Source organism: Capra hircus, chromosome 1 (assembly GCF_001704415.2).
Source record: "Capra hircus breed San Clemente chromosome 1, ASM170441v1, whole genome shotgun sequence".
NCBI classification, from domain to species: Eukaryota; Metazoa; Chordata; class Mammalia; order Artiodactyla; family Bovidae; genus Capra; species Capra hircus.
The window spans coordinates 1,240,112-1,257,087 of NC_030808.1; the positions used below are offsets into that span (position 1 = coordinate 1,240,112).

The 16,976-nt window shown below is 39.9% G+C and overlaps 1 protein-coding gene across 1 annotated transcript in view; it reads left to right on the forward strand.

The window, feature by feature from the left end:
• PAXBP1 (PAX3 and PAX7 binding protein 1) overlaps nt 326–16,976 on the forward strand; it is a 32,669-nt gene continuing 16,018 nt past the window's right edge. Inside the window, exons 1-8 of the mRNA XM_018047016.1 lie at nt 326–867; nt 2,402–2,530; nt 6,899–7,075; nt 8,736–8,957; nt 9,816–9,919; nt 10,476–10,693; nt 11,208–11,397; nt 14,995–15,118. Coding sequence (XP_017902505.1) covers nt 504–867; nt 2,402–2,530; nt 6,899–7,075; nt 8,736–8,957; nt 9,816–9,919; nt 10,476–10,693; nt 11,208–11,397; nt 14,995–15,118 — 1,528 coding nt within the window. The 5' untranslated portion in view covers nt 326–503. The remainder of the gene's footprint in view (nt 868–2,401; nt 2,531–6,898; nt 7,076–8,735; nt 8,958–9,815; nt 9,920–10,475; nt 10,694–11,207; nt 11,398–14,994; nt 15,119–16,976) is intronic.

A 16,976-nucleotide genomic window follows, 5' to 3' on the forward strand; every position in this document is an offset into this window, starting at 1 on the left:
CACCTTGGGTCTCCTCCTTCCCTCGCCACTACTTCTCCGCCTTTTCCCCGTCTCCTCCTTCACTATCTGCTCCTCCCAGGGCCTGTCGGGAGGTTTCCTCGCGTGACTACGTCAGTGAGGGAGACGCACTGCAGCACCCGGGGCTGACTCTGTCCTCTCGTCTCTATGATCCTCTTTGTGACAGGCCGGACGGCGCCGGACTCCCAGGGTTCCGTGCCAATAGTCCTCCGGGCCGACAGGGGGACGCCGCGGGTGGGTCGGCGGGAACAAAACAAAACAAAACTGACGTTCTCGCGAGAGGCGCTGAGTTCTCTCCAATCAGTGATCGCGTGAGCGGCTGCGCGCTCCCCGCGGTGCGCGGTAGCTGGGAAAGGGAAGCTAGGAGCCGGGCTGCACTCCCGGGGAGATCGCGCGTGCGCTGTCGCGAGCTCGGCGCTGCCGGGGCGGCGGAGTTGGGAGCCGGCTTGGTGTGTGTGTGAGAGCGCCGTGCGGGACGTGGGGCAATGTTCCGAAAGGCCCGGCGGGTGAACGTGCGCAAGCGGAATGACTCGGAGGAGGAGGAGCGAGAGCGCGATGAGGAGCAGGAGCCCCCGCCGTTGCTGCCGCCGCCGCCTGGCACCGGCGAGGAGCCTGGCCCCGGCCCGGGCCCCGGCGGCGGCGGAGGCGACAGGGCCCCCGCGGGCGAGTCCCTGCTAGGCCCGGGGCCGCCGCCGCCGCCGCCGGCCGCGCTGACCTCGGGGACGGAGGCCGGGGGCTGCCTCCCCGGCGGCGCGGAGCCCGGCAACGGGCTGAAGCCGCGCAAGAGGCCGCGCGAGAACAAAGAGGTGCCCCGGGCCAGCCTGCTCAGCTTCCAGGACGAGGACGAAGGTAAACCGCCGCGCCTTGGGGGGCCTCCCGGACCCCAGGATCTCTACCCTAGCTAGACCTCCACCGCGGGTTCCTGCGTTCCCTGGACGCTCCCAGCCTCAGCATCCCCGCCCCGGGAGCCGAGTCGCTTCTTCCCGCCGCGACCGGCTGCACGTTTCCCCCCGCCTCCGGCCTTCTGCGCAGGCGGGGGGTGGGGGTGGGGGCTGGGGACGTGTTCCCGCGCCGCCGCGGGCCTTCTCTTAACTACCGCCTCCTCCTCGCCGGCCTCCCGAGCATCCCCTGTTCCGAGGGGCTGGGGACCTAAGATCAGTCATTATGAGTTTTTTTCACCTGGAAATTCAGTGCCTCCTGTCCTGCCTCGTTCCTAGCCGCTGTGTTTTAGGGAGAACCAGACTGCTCTAGTTTCTAGACGGCTCCCTGGACTGCTCTGGGCACGTTCTCCGGGCCTTCGTAGGTCACCGTGCCCACGCCTCTTGGCATGCTCGTCCTGGTCAGATATCCTTGAGTAGGAAGGGGCCAGACATCCTTGACCAGGAAGGCTGAGTGTGTCAAGAGGAGTGCTAGGTCTGGAAAGAGAAGCCCGGAGTTGAAGCTCTGGTTCTGAGTCACTTTGGGTCAGCCCTTGGCGATCGCCGATCCTGTTTCCGATCCTGTTTCCCTGTAAAAGCAAATAGGGGTACAAATGTACGACCTTAACTCGCATTAACGTTTGGACTGTGAAAAGAGACGGTGTAATGGTAATTCAAGGCGGTTTATCCAATCTGGTGTGAGGGGCCAGGCTACAGTGGATTTAGATTTCTGATCGTAGAAGAGCCTTCTATCATTTTACTTCCCCAGTTGTTGAGTGTATGTTTGTATAATCCAGTTAAGTCTATGTTATGAAAAAAGAAGTTTAGACTTTTGGAAATCTGACTTGCATCTTGATGCGCAGTGCTTTCTTGTTTCCAGTAATAGGCCGTTTCCGAAGTTTGCCAGGAGTACAGTCACATTTTTGTTTTCGCTGATGTAGGGACAGCTTGGTAAAGTGTTTGCATTCGACTTTTACAGTTTGCAAATCAAAGATGATTGATATGCCATCGAAATTTATTTTTGACAAGTTGATTAGCTCTCAGCTTGGTCTTGAAATAACTGTCCGTGTGTGATGGGTATAGAGTTAACTCAGTCTTGACAGCTCTGTAAACTAGCACCTTTTGATTTTGGATATTTTATTTAATATACCTTAAGAATTTGATAATTAAGTGCTTTTTTGAAGATCTCTTTTCCTCTCCTGAAATAAATTATTTAAGAAAGACAGAACTTTATTTAAGAACACAGAACCTTGTGTAGTTACATGTGTTATGCCTTTAAAAAGTCTCAGATTGGCATTTTATTCCATATTATGAGGTTAATTCAGTTTTTGGAAGCCTATTACGGATTTTAAGTAATTTCAAATTATGTAATGATTTGGAATGTTTGAGTATATTTAGAATTCAAAAGTTAAAATGGAAAATATTCTCTGAAAATAGTTGCTACAGATTTTGTTTATTTTTTAAAGAAACTGAAGAAGTTTTCAAAGTGAAGAAATCAAGTTACAGCAAAAAGATAGTAAAATTGCTTAAGAAAGAATATAAAGAAGATCTTGAAAAATCTAAGATTAAGACAGAACTCAACTCATCTGCCGACAGTAAGTACTAATTTGATTCTTTTGAAGTGACAAAATGAAACTCTGACAGGGATTGAATAGATTTGGTGTATATATAGTGAACTTGTTTGCTTGATTCTGTCAGTGTCAAGGGCTCAAATTCAGAATGATGCAGTTTTATTTAATTCCAACATGACTGCATTGTGAATGCGTTATTTAAAAAGACAGAACCATTGCCACTGGCGTGTTTCTGCTGCAGTGACTAAATTCTTCCAGTTTTCTGACTAGTGCTGCGAGTGCTGTTGAACAGAGAGGTTTCCCACTTAAACCTGAGACGCAGTTTGTTTCTTTTTGAAGGAGTACTGTGCAAATTCCTGTACTTGTATTCTGTACTGGTATTTTGTAGAGACAAGTTTTGGGTTCCTTTGGTTTTATTTACACAGTCATTTTAATTCGTCTAGAGCTTTTAGGAACCCCCTAAGTCTAAGGTTGATAATGTTCCCATTTAGCAGCCTTATCAGATACATGAATGCACACTCCTGGGTGTGTGGCACCTGTCTACATTGTACAAAACATCTCTTATGTCCTCTCACAACCTAAGTTAAACTTTTAAGCATTTATTTGTCCTTAGGAAAGTGATTTCATGATAATACGCTGTGGTCTAGTTATTCTCGTGCAAATGTTTTAGGGAGATCTTTTTATTTTGTGAAATTAAAGATAGAATTATTATTGCCCAGTTCTCCACTGTAGGCTTGATGTGGGAACGTATGTCATTATATCTCAAGTTTGCAATCTAATTTTGGAGACATCACTTCAGTGTATAACTGGATCCCGAATTTGGCAAAATGTCTAGTGAGTGACTTAAAGCTTTTTAGAGATGGGTGAAGGAATGCTTCATAGATAAAGTGGAATTTGAAGCTGGTTTTTGATCTTTTAAATTGCAAAGAAAATAGGGGAGGTGTGGAGCTATTATCAGAGACTTGCTGTTTTGGAAAAGAGCAAGTACATGTGACAGGCTGAATAGATGATTTGTGGGGGATGCAGAAGTTTAAGGTGAAAGGTACGTTGCTGACAGATTGTGAAGGATGTTTAGTATCTAGTATGGGGTTTAGAGTTGCCATTTCAGGGGCCTGCCAGGATGGTGACATGATAAATGACTTTTGAAATCTTAACCTGGTGTTAGCATGCAGCATGGATTGGCACAAGGAAATATTAGAGGCCTAAAGAAGTTTAAATGCAAGGGCCAGCTTTAATCCAGTAATAGTGGGTTTAAAAAGGTCTTAGTTGAGCAAGACTGAGGCTTTTCCTGACTCAGTGGGAAATTCTAGGTGAATTTAAAATGTTTGCTGTGGTTGTAGGGAAAGAAATAGAAAAAGATTATTTGAGAAGTATTCCAAGGGAAGAATTGGTAGATATAATGTATGTTTCAGCTATTAGATCTAAAAGAAATAGATTTGAGCTTTTGTGCCAGGTGACTGAGAGGATAATTGTGTGTGATATACAGAAATAGGGAATGCAGGTGGGAGGAGGAGTATTTTTAGGGGAACTGATTAGTTTGGAGTCTAGGAAGCTGCTTCAGTTTTTCCAAATCTCTTAAGAACCAACCGTGTATGATGAAGTTGAAGAAAGCTCAGGAAAAGTGAGAACTGAGAAAAGGCCATTTACTGCTGGGTTTAAAAATTGAAGCAGGTGCAAAGTTTATGTGGCCACCTTGTTTTCATATTAACTGATTTCCTACTTAGCAGATAACTCAATTAATGTCCTCCCCAAAGGTAGAGCCTCTGTGTTATAGGTTGCTGTTCCTGTTTCACTAATCAGCTCACAGTCCCAAACTTTTCCTACCCCAACCCTCCTTAGATAGGCAGAGGTGCATTAACTGGAAAACAAGGGTAGAAACAACTTAGAAAACCTACCTTTGGGATATTCCAAATTGATGAGTTCACCTTTGAACTTGAATTTAAGTAGAAATAGCCAGTGAATAGTTGGAGATGAAGATTTTGTTTTGGTGTTGATTGAGGTGATAATTGAAGCCAGGGGTAAATGGAATCGAGGCTGCAGCATAAAGGGAATATTCCTGAGGACCAAAGACCTCACCTGTAATAAGCATACACATGGAGAGGACAGTTTACTCAGGAGATACAAAGAGTCATAAAGTCCAAAGGAGAACAGATAGGAAAGTTTCAAGATGATGGGTGTTGATGAGTGTCAGTTGTATGAAATAGTATCAGGAAGGGCAGGAAAAGGAAGGGCTGTTGGTGTGGTGGCTGGGTTTTGGGGGGGCGGGCGGAGGGGGGCATCTGGCAAAAGAGACTAATTTAACTTGCCAAGCTCTGCCTGTTTAGAGGAAGGAACATGTTTTGCTCAATTGCTCAGTGATACTGTATCAGTTAGCTATGGCTACAGCCTCTGGTTTAGTTGGTAGGCTTGGAATGGGAGATATCAAAGGCTGTTTGCCAAGGTCGAGTCTGGCAAACTGGTGAGGAAGTGGAAGGTAGCAGGTCCACACGGCTGCTTTGGAACATTTGGCAGAGAGAGCAGATGACAGTAGCTAGTGAAATAGTTGGGATCATGTCGAAGTTCTTTTGCTAAAGAGAAGCCTGTGTCTCTTTGTAGACAGAATAGAGGAGATGGAGAACGTGCCCACAGTCAGAGTAGAATGTGTGTGGCGTCAGGTTTCCTAAAGTAGCGAAGACACTGAGGCTCAAGAGGAGCCTCTTTTTATAAAGCTGTCTGGAAGGATAATACAAGACTAACAAAAATTCATCTGTCACCATGTTCTGACTTTGTATTTGCTCTGTCACAAGCAAATAACTTGTGAACTTATTGCAACACTGAGTCTTTTAAAGTCTGCAGAAATCATCTGGGCATATTGGATCAAGTAAACCTTTTCGCAGTTCTGTTTTGTCTGTTAAAAGCCATTGATTTAATGTTAATTGAGAGCCTAAGCAAACGGGTAGTTCTTGACTCCCGGTATCTTTATGCATCTGATAAAGTGAGTTTTAAAATCTCAGCCTCAGAATGCACTTCAGAGGGAGTCTGTGGCAATGAGGTAGAGTGGTGAATTAAAAAAATTTAAGAGATCTGAAGCAGAGTGACCTAAGTCTTCTAAGTAAAGTTGTGCGGTAGGGGGTGAGGGGGGTAGGATCCTATCCCCAGGATTCTTCTTTAGGGGAGCAGGAGATGTAGGAGATGGTTTGAGAACTTTTGAAGCAGTTTTGGGGAGGGGCACATGCTAGGGAAACAACAGAAGGGTATCTTTCATATTTAGAATGAACTTTTTGTTTTACTCTTTCATTATATTCTTGGTGCCTCGTGTGTACATTGCCAGGTTCAGTGATTGAGGGTGGAAAATGCCTGTTTTTCTGCATTTTGCCTGGGATGGAAGGTGTAATAGGACTATTTAGTTATAAGTGAAATAAACCATTTGGTATAAACCAGTGTGACGTGGTGCCACCTGGAAGCCTGTGGCAGGAAAGGAGTCTTGAAGCTGGCCTCCGGAATGGCCTGCAGAAGAGAGAGCTCTCTTCCCTGCCCTTGTGATGGAGTGTAGCGACGCCACAGCTCCCTTCCTGGTTTGCATGCGGTGGTTTTTAGTGCTAACTAGTTTCTAACTTGTCTCTGTCCCAGTTTCAGGTTGCCAGAAAAATCAGGTTTAGTCACAAACCCACTGTTCCAAACATTCAGTCGTGGCAACAGCATCAGGGGTTTACACAGTGTAACTGTGACTTTTGGGTCTCCACCCTTCAGATGATGGTTATAACCTAAGATGATATCCCATAAAGTGTTCATTACAGAGAAGTTTCTATCTTGTTCTTGATAGAAAGCTGCCTCAAATGGGCTTCCCTGGTGATTCAGACGTTAAAGAATCTGCAATGCAGGAGACCCAGGTTTGATCCCTGGATCCGGAAGATCCCCTGGAGAAGGAAATGGCAACCCACTCCAGTATTCTTGCCTGGAGAATCTCATGGACAGAGGAGCCTCGGGAGCTGTAGTCCATGGGGGTCACACAGAGTTGGACATGACTGAGAGACTAACACAAATGGATTTAGAGTTTAATGAAATACTGACATATAAAGTGAAATAATGCTTCCAAGAGGTGAGAACAGTTACCTATGAGAGTTTAGAGGAAGAAGTTAGTTTTGGTAAAGTGGTAAAATGTCAATAAAATTAACTAAAGGTAGGGATTGGGCAGGGCCCCATGCATCCCGCTGTCCCCTGTATTGTTTCTGCCTTCTGCTTGTCTGCTGTGATCATTTCACATGTCAGTAGTTTGAGTATCTTTATAGACAATTAGAATAGTTGATGCTTTAATGAATTGAACCCATAATTGCATTAAAAGTGCCTCCTTAATTTATGGATTTTGTTTTAGATATGTTGTATTATTTATTTATTTATTTTTCAAAAATGTAGACGAACCACCTTTGGACAAAGCAGGTCATGTTAAGGACGCCAGTCTAGAAGATGGAGTTATCATCAGTGAACACGGGGAAGATGAAATGGATATGGAAAGTGAAAAGGAGGAAGAAAAGCCAAAGGCTGGTGGAGCCTTTTCAAATGCTTTATCTTCTTTAAATGTTCTCCGTCCAGGTACGTACTTGCAGATGTTCCTCAGAACTGAAGTGATCCCTCAGGAATGAGCCCTCTGTAATGATGGTCGTTAAGGAAGGAGTTAGCCAAGTGGTGTTTCTTACGACATCTGTTCCTTTTGCAAATACAGAATAAAGGAGAATTAGAAACTTCCCAAGTTCATTCTCAGACAGGCAGTTTCATTATCAAAACAAACGAGGGGTTCAGGTAAATGGATAAATAGTACAAAAGTCCTTTTTTTTTTAAAATGTATTTCAGACTAAGATTTTAATTTTTTCAAGAACTGCTACCAAAAGCAAAACTGCTGCTAGCTTTATAGTCAGGGTTTGTTTTTTTTTAACATTTTAATGGAAATAGTTCTCAGATCTATTCACTGGTTAATCAGCTTTTGAATAAATACTTAGTCACCAGATTTAAATTATGAAGAGTAACCATTTAACTCATTATAAAATTTAAAAATGCTTACTCTGTGGGAACTCCTTAGAGCTTTCACTGCTATGGTTTGATCACTGGTCTGGAAACTTCCACAAGCCGTGTAAAACAGCCAAGAAAATGATGATAATTTTTTTTTTAAGTCAAAATGTTTGCTCTGGGTTTGTAAAGTTGTGAAAAATTACATGCATAGATCTAATAGCATTCTGATTGGTACAGTCTTTATGGGAAGCTGTTTGACATTATGAATCAGGAGATTTCAGATGTTCTTACTCTTTGACCTGTAATTCCATAGCTATAAATATATCCCACAGAAACAATGTTTTTATTGTAGCATTAACTGCAATGAGAAATATTTAGAAAAAATGTCTAGTAAGAGAGGAGTAGCTTAGTAAGTTAAGTTACGGTGCGTTTACATGATGAGATATCCTGTGAGTGAGTGAAGTCGCTCAGTTGTGTCTGACTCATTGCGACCCCATGGACTGTAGCCTGCAAGGCTCCTCTGTCCTTTTCCAGGCAAGAATACTAGAGTGGGTTGCCATTTTCCTATCCCATAGCTACTTATGTAACAAATTCAAAAAATAGCAAGGCATTAATTTTTACTGTAGGTGAAAGTGTTAATTAATTTGATTATGTAGTAGATTATGCTTTATCTATTGAATGTTGTAAACCACTAAAAATTGTTTATGCAAAACAACAACAGGGAAAAGCTTACATTTTAATATGAAGAAAAATCAGATACAGGATTATATATTCAATGTATTTTCAGGTGAACTGAAAACTATTTGCAGGTGAAATACACTCTAAATCTAATAGTGTGTTTTAGGGTTGTAAGGTGTAGATCCCTTTTTTGTTTTATTCTCCAGTTCAGTAATAAATATGACTTTATTACTTTTGTTTATTTCTTAAAAATGAAATATAAAAACCATTAAAATAAAACTGTTTTCATGAATTTTCCCCTCCCTGCCTTCTTGTGTATATTGCCATTGTATATATTGTTTTGTTTCCTTAGCTTCTTTCAGTTTCTGTTTATACTAAGTTAAAAAAATGAACCAGTCATACGGCAGGCAGAGTTTGGGGAGAGGGGCGGGGATGCCAGCAAGGGATGTTAGAACATCATTTATGCATGGCTGTCTTGGAGAGATTCTTTTATCTTTCATAGTTTCAAGAAAATAGAACCTTTCTTCCTAATGTGGCATGGGTTCTAATCCTTACTGTTTGTTTCCAGGAGAAATTCCAGATGCAGCTTTTATACACGCGGCAAGGAAAAAACGTCAGATGGCCCGGGAATTGGGAGATTTCACTCCTCATGATAGTGAGCCTGGGAAAGGCCGTCTTGTTAGAGAAGATGAGAACGATGCCAGCGATGATGAAGATGATGATGAGAAACGCCGCATAGTTTTTTCTGTGAAAGAAAAGTCACAGAGACAGAAAATTGCAGAGGAAATAGGTAACTTTATTTAGTGCAATAGTAAGCCTGTTATTAAATTTTATTTGATACTACAATCAAGTAAAATGTATCTATATTTATTTAAACTATGTTTAATGTTGAAGATTCCCTCATGGCTCAGTTGGTAAAGAACTCGCCTGCAATGCAGGAGACCCTGGTTTGATTCCTGGGTCAGGAAGATCCCCTGGAGAAGGGATAGGCTACCCAATCCAGTATTCTTGGGCTTCCCTGGTGGCTCAGCTGGTAAAGGATCCGTCTGCAATGCAGGAGACCTGGGTTCAGTCCCTGGGTTGGGACGATCCCTTGAAGAAGGGAAAGGCCACCCACTCCAGTATTCTGGCCTGGAGAATTCCATGGTTCATGGGGTTGCAAAGTGTCGGAGATGACTGAGCGACTTTCACTTCACTTTCAATGCTGGAGAACTGTTCTTGCTTGGATATGAGGTGTCTTACTGGAATTTTGGGGGAAATGTAGCATGATTTTGATAGCTAATGTTTATTGAGGACTGTGTGACGGGTATTGTGCTAAGCACCCAACATGTTATAAATATATTTAATTGGTTCTTCGTTCTGAGGAGGCATTAGGTTTCATTCTTCTCTTTGTTGAATTGATGTCAAACTAACAGAGTTTAGGAAGCCTATCTAAGGTTTTAACTGTTGATACTGCCTCTTGCTTAAGGGATAACTGCATTAAGACAAGTAAAGCAGAAGGGTCAAATACGAGAGATCATAACAGACACTTTAATTTTAGTAAGTTTGAGTTCACGCCAATATTCTTGCTTGATTTTGTGAAATATCAGGGTAGCATCTCTTCCCTTGCTGTTTTTTGGACTTATTTTCTCCCTGCTTACGGCCATAGGTATCGAGGGGAGTGACGATGACGCTCTAGTAACTGGGGAGCAGGATGAAGAGCTCAGCCGATGGGAGCAGGAGCAGATAAGGAAAGGAATCAATATCCCGCAGGTGAGAGCTAAACAGCTAAGCTTCAAACCTGAAAAAGTGAATAAAGATTTCTAGCTTATTTTGTTGAAGTAAAAAACACATTGCCAAAAAAGAAAAAACTGTCTACTGTATAGATTAAATGTTTCTTTCTTGTACAGCTTTTTTTTTTCTGACTTTAAAAATTATTTTGTAGAAGATGGATTTCTCAGTAGTGCAAAAATCTTACTGTAGATGAAAAACATCTTCCAAAGTAGTTATAACAACTTGTTCTATAGAAGTAAGTAGTTCAGTGGAAATGTCACACAAAGTTTCTTTTTGTTAGTGTTTTGACACAATTTAATGTCCCTCCTAACTCAAAACCTGCTCATTGTTGTTTTCCTGAAAGTTATTGGAAATGAATCCAGTAATCCCATAAGAGAAATTTCATCTAGCCCTACTTTTGATTTTGAGAAGCTCTGCAATTACTTACTTCAATTACATACTGTTTAAAAAAATGGATTTGTTATTTCCTGTTAGTTTTTTATTCTTTTTGTAGTTTCAGCTACTGGTCTTAATATACATCCCATTTCTCATCTAGGTTCAAGCAAGTCAGCCCACGGAAGTGAACGTGTACTACCAGAACACCTACCAGACAATGCCTTACGGTTCATCCTATGGCGTTCCATATAGTTATTCAGCCTATGGATCATCTGATGCCAAATCTCAAAAACCAGATAATGCAGTCCCTTTCAGAACTCCCAGTAATGAGATGCCTCCCGTTACTATTGATTTGGTAAAGAAACAGCTTAAAGACAGGTAGGGCAGATCAGCTTCTTAAAGACCTGTCTTCTAGCTTTCCGTTCCCTCAGGCAACATGTAGTCTGGGGTAGCAGATACAGAATATCAGCAAAGAAGATTGACTGGCCTATCTTCAAAATCTAACCAGAAGATGACTTCATACATTGTTCTGCTACCTACTTGGATTCCTTCTGTGGAAGCCTCGAAGTTTCTTTTTTTAAATACCACTCCATGATCTGGTTGAAGACAGTTCTCAGTTTTCTCCTCTTGGACTCTGAAAAAAATGTAGTCAAGATATGGGGGGAAAGGCAAAACAGTGAGATTTTGGTTAGCCCACCGAATAACTTTATATAAGAAGTCTGTAGACTGCCGTTTTCTTGAGCAAAGCAGGAGTACAGATGAAAAGATCTACTCCAAGCATTTTTATATTCTAATAGTGGAACGAAATGCATTATTAGAAATATTGCAAGTGTCCCGACAGCATAGACTTGCAGATGTAAATGTGTTATGTTTATCCTCTTCTGTTCTTAAGGTTGGACTCCATGAAAGAACTGCACAAAGCAAACCGACAGCAGCACGAGAAACACCTGCAGAGCCGAGCGGACTCCACCAGGGCCATTGAGAGACTAGAAGGGTCTTCTGGGGGTATTGGTGAACGGTATAGATTTTTGCAAGAAATGCGAGGGTATGTCCAAGACTTGCTTGAGTGTTTCAGTGAAAAGGTAAGAATGCAAAAATATTAATCTCTTTGAATAAGGCAAAACTTAGGGAGGTCTAGATTTTTATATTTCTCAGAGAATATCCACTGACTTCAGCTTTAGAAGTGATGAAAAGTCATGCTTCATTTTCTCTACTTCATTAGCAGCATTCTGTCTTAGGGGCAGTTTAGTGCCTTTGTTGAAAACAAAACAGATAATTCAAAGCACATTTAAAGACTTTGGCAGATCCTGTCCTCGGTTATTAGAATATGAGACTCATGATGAAATTTTCTTTCTTATGGTTCAGATCTAAACTTACCTTTAAACTGTTTCTATAAGTAATTCCAAATACATATAGCATAAAGTTGCAAAATTTTATTAGTTTTTCTTTTTTATTCTAGATAAAGTTTATTGCCACTGCTAGTAATAGTTTTCATCTGAATAAGCCTGTGCTTTATCCATTTCAGAAACCATTCATTGACCATAATTTGTTTTAAGGTCTCATTTCCAAGTTTTTTTCTTTTTGGTATGATAGTCAGTTGGCAGTTATTTGCATTCTGTTGTACCATTTGTTTGCATTTTTGTTAGCTGCACACAGAATTCTCTTTCAAGCAACTTTTAATTGATTTTTCTTTAAGACAAATCTATTGTTTGATGCACTGGTTAAAAAAGGCATTTGTGGACTTCACAGCCTTGCCTTTCAAAAGAATTAAAATTATACTACTTTTGAGTATCCTGTCTCTAAACTTTCATGGGATACAGGATTAGAAGGCACCTTCTCTCTTATCCTTGGCCATATGAATTAGCATAGGATTTGTAGGCATATAGTATATTTAAATGAGTATTTTAACTTTTTATTACCTCTTGATCAGTATCTTAAGGCCAAAGACTGGCTAAAGAACAGTGCCAAACTCTGTCTTCCTAATGAGCTTTAGTGATTCCAGCCAGTCTGGTCAGATCCATGAAGTCTTCTCTGGAGGATTTGTGTTCTTGTCCTGATCATCTGATATCTGGAGAAGCAGCTACATTCTGAGCTGTAATTGCTCTTATGGCAGGTCTGTGGCTTAGGGTGATAAGTACCAGGGTGAGAAAGAAATATAAGTTCGATTCTGTGCCGAGGAGCTTGAGTTAAGAGGGGAAGTGGACAGAAATGTCAGAGCTGGCGGTGTGTCCTACTAACAAAGCCCTTGTGAACCCAGGGGGCATGCTGGTGGGAGCTGGCCCAGGAAGCTTTTGTGACTAGAGAAGGGATCTTTGTCTTAAACCATACTTTGTAAGTGAAATTTGTCCCTGTGGAGTTTTTCTTGGAAATATCTCGGTCTTTGCTTTGCAATTTACTTGAGTAAACTTACACACTGTGATTGCAAACTGAGCCCTTAAAAAAATATTGACAGTAATACGATCAACTAGATTGTACCACTCTTGAGTTAGAGACTAGTAGAATATCTAGTTCATATTGTTTTCAGTTGCTTATTATCTTGAAAACATGTAGCAGTATGCTTTCTCTCTCCTGGTTACTCTATTTCTAGGGAAGTATACCTCAGACTGTGCTGAGGTTTTTACAGAGTCACTTAGGTAAATGTTTTTGAAACAGATCTTAAACCGTATCTGTTATATAGTGGCTACATTTTAATTAAAAGAGAAGTAGGTAATTCCCTTTTGAAGATAACTTTTATTTCGTTTTGACATTTCCATATCCATTTGATTTTATGGAGCCTGCTGCTAAGTTAATAATGTCATAAATTGTCATTCTAGAAATACTGAGGAATAATTGGATAGATTTGAATGCTCATTTCAGTTATAAAAATACTGTGTCAGGGTAAGACCATAAAAAGATAAGCTTTCTTTTGTTTTTTTCTCTTTCATTATAAAGGTTTAAGTGATTTCGAGCTTAGATTTCTATTTTTGCAGATTATTTTAACTTTCCATTGTTTTGTTTTCCTGGAGTCATCTTCCTTCTTGTGTTCTTTGCCTTAAATTTGGTCTTGAAATAATGGTAGTCAGTAGCAGTTTTGAGTTTGGAGAGGGTAAAGAAATTGTCATGGTGCACTCTTGTAATAAATTATAAATCAGTATTGTTAAGAAACATGAAAGAGAGGTGAAAATGTGCTTTAGGACTTTTATTCTCAGAATTTTCTCAGGGCTTTGTTAAAAGGCATTTTAATTACCTGAACAAAAATTACATTATCAAAATTTTAACTGTAAATTGAATAATTAAGTTTCTGTCTGATGCAGCCTCAGGCAGTAAGAAGAGTGTTAATAACCTCCAGGACTAAAGGAGTGCATTGTAGGCCCATATGTTCATTTGTCCTTAGTCCTGAACGGTTTGCAAAAAATGAGGGGGTGGGTGAGTGTGAGTCACAATAATATGACAATAATTGCTTGAAAAATGGATTATGGTTAATCTTGGAGTTAGTCTGTGGGCTCAGCTGATATCAAGGTCTGGGGATGCTGTTTCCCGTGGTGTAGCATATGAAAGAATGAAATAACTGCATCAGTTTGACATTTCTGTGAACATTTGTTGCTTTTGCAATGGAATCATTCAAGTGTATGAAATTGCTTTTATTCCACCTGCTTCTTTTTATTTTCCATTTGCAGTCTGTTCAGTTCAGGAAGCTGCTATAACACTTGGTGCCAGTGTTGCCCAACTCTAAATAGTGTGTTTTTTTATTCGCACTAACCATCAGGAAACTAGAATTTCTGGTTTCCTCAGGTATGTCTAGTGGTTGTTAGTGTTTTGTGAAAGTTTCATAGCATTTGATTATATAGCATAAGGTATTTATAAAAAGAGGATGTTTTCTGGTTTTTTCTTTTAAGTTAGGTCTCATTCCATAAGCTTTTTGTATTCTGTATGAACCAGTTGAATGCTTAGCTGTGGCTGTTAACCTGGAAAAACCTGTTGATTTTGTAAAGCAACAATTCATGCAGGCAATTTTATTTTATTTATTTAAAAATATGGAAAAAATTAAATATTTGATGGGAAGAGAAGAACTTTCTCAGTTGCAAGTAGATTGATTTTTAAGACAGGTTAATGATAGCTAGAAATTTTATTCACTTTATTAATATAAATGAATGCAGTTCACATTTTAAATGTGTAATAAAGCCAAAAAGTAGTATCACATTACTGTAAAGTACTTGGTCTTTGTGAATGATAGAGCAATTTAAATGTCAAAAATTGGGCAATTAGCAAACTCTTTACCTACTCAGAGCCATTTTTTTGGTCTTACACAGCAATATTAGTTTATTTTAAGCTGCAAAAATTGCAAGGTAGATCATGCTGCTAGAACACTAAAAATGGACTCACGTACTTTAAAAGAAAAGCACTAAAATTTCTGACGTTTCTTTACTCACTCTCTTTACTGTTGTTAAGTGTTTAAGTTCCCTAACTAAACTTTTGCTCCAACAACTAGGCACTGGGCATCATAGCTCCATATACGGGATAAAAGAAGAAGTGTTACTTCCCAGACGCCGTAAAACTGAATTACTGTTTGCATTTCATTGGGAATTCATGATGATTCTGTCCAGAGGGTACTCCTTCAGAAATCCGGAAATAATATGGAACCCGCAAGTGAATAAGCATCTGAGGAGTTTGGTGTTACGGAGTGTGTTGTATTTTCACAGGTGCCACTGATTAATGAACTTGAATCAGCAATACATCAGCTGTACAAACAGCGAGCTTCCCGCCTTGTCCAAAGACGACAAGATGATATTAAAGATGAATCTTCGGAGTTTTCAAGCCATTCAAGTCAGTCCATCTTGAAGGTTTTTATTATTCATTAAACAACCTTGTTTACTTAGTGCATCCTAATTGAAACGTAGACATCTCAGGGCATTTTTTTTTGTTTTTGTTTTTGTTTTTTAAAGAAACGCGTTTCCTTGCTCTTGTGTCAGGTAGATCTAAAATTATTAATAGCATGTGCTTGGATTGTGTTTAAGAAAATACAGCTTCACAAAGGAGTGTAAATCATGTTCTAATATTCTGTCTTATTCTTCTTTGGGCATATTTTTTCATTCTTCAAAGTATAGTAAGGACATCATCAGTATTTTATCTTAAAACCAGTATCCACTTGTCCTTAAGTGATTTTTTCCCCCCATTTTAACATCTATACAAATGCTAACACAAATGCTGTTGTTGATCATAACCAAGGTTTTGAGTTAGGGGCTGGAAAATTTTAGATGGTAAGAGGGTTTTGTTACTTAACAAATGATACAATTCCAAGATTAGGGGAGTTTTGAGCTTCATCCCTTGCATAAAGCAAAATTTTTTGTATTGAATTTTTTTTTTCTAGTTTGCCTTATATAACTAGGTTTTTTGTTTTTTGGGTTTTTTAAGTAAGTCAACTGATGCCAACACTTCTTGAAATTTTAGTGTAAAAATCTGGAAATTTAAAATTTATATTCCTTTCATTATGATATGGGTTATGGAAGAGCAAAATGAATTAGAAACCTCTTAATAAGAGTTTAGCTGAAACTCTTTAGCCAGACATATTAAAAAACATTTTAATTCCACTTTTTCATTGCCCTCTATATTCTTGAGTACTGTAATAGGAATTTTCCTATGTTGGATTTCTCCTGGCTTTTTTTGTCATCTCTTTGGTCCCTGTGTCAGCAGTTCTTAAATGGATGTATATATCAGAATTACCCACGATGTTAATTTAAAATGCAGATTTCTTGGTCCTGTCTCCAGAAATTCTTGCCAGGTCTTGGATGGTGTCCAGTAATCTGCATGTTAAACAGCCCCTCCAGGTGTTCCAAGTGCAAAGTGCCCTGTCCTTATTCTTTCTGAAAACAATGCTTTGTCATATAGTGTGTCCTCTAAATTAGAGAGACATTGAATCCCTGGAAAGCATTCTCCTGTGTGCCGAATGGGTTTTGGAGCATCATAAAGAGATGGTGACATGGCCCTCAGATGAGTCAGACTCAGAGTGAGCCATGTGAATGGCTTTGACCTTCTGTTTTTGCCATACACATTTAAATTTGGATTAGTGCCATTTGGGGCACCTAAATAACTAATGCATGCCTCTCAAATCACTTTTGATCCAGACAGAACCAGATTTCTGGGGCAGATTGCAGGTAATCATTATATCTATGATGGGAAGTAATTTCCTTTTAAGTTAAATGGTTGTGTGAGCTTTGCGTTTCATCAAATACCTTTTCCTAGCTATAATCTGTTCTTTATAATTTGGAGGTATTTACTTACATGGAATTCAGAGTAAGGGTTGAATGATGGGTGTTAATTATCAATGGATTGACAGTTGGAAAGAAATGAAAGGTAATGAGAAAGTGAAAAGTATTGTCCTAAAGGGAGTATTCATTATTGCCAAAGATTTGAGGAAGATTGCATGGGATACTGAAGTATCGATTTCTTTTTCTGATATCTTTTTTTTTAGAGAAACAAAAATACAGCCTGAAATTCTTCTGTTTAGATTTGCAAGTGCTTTACCACAGTTACTGCATATAGTTCTTACAGAAAGAAGGAAGCTATCAGTTGAGTTGACTGCTCTCTCTCCTTCAATATATATTTTAAAAAGTCTCTAAATATAAACATTTTAAGTATTATGCTAAGTTAACATTATAATTTTCTTTAGAATACTTCTTTAATG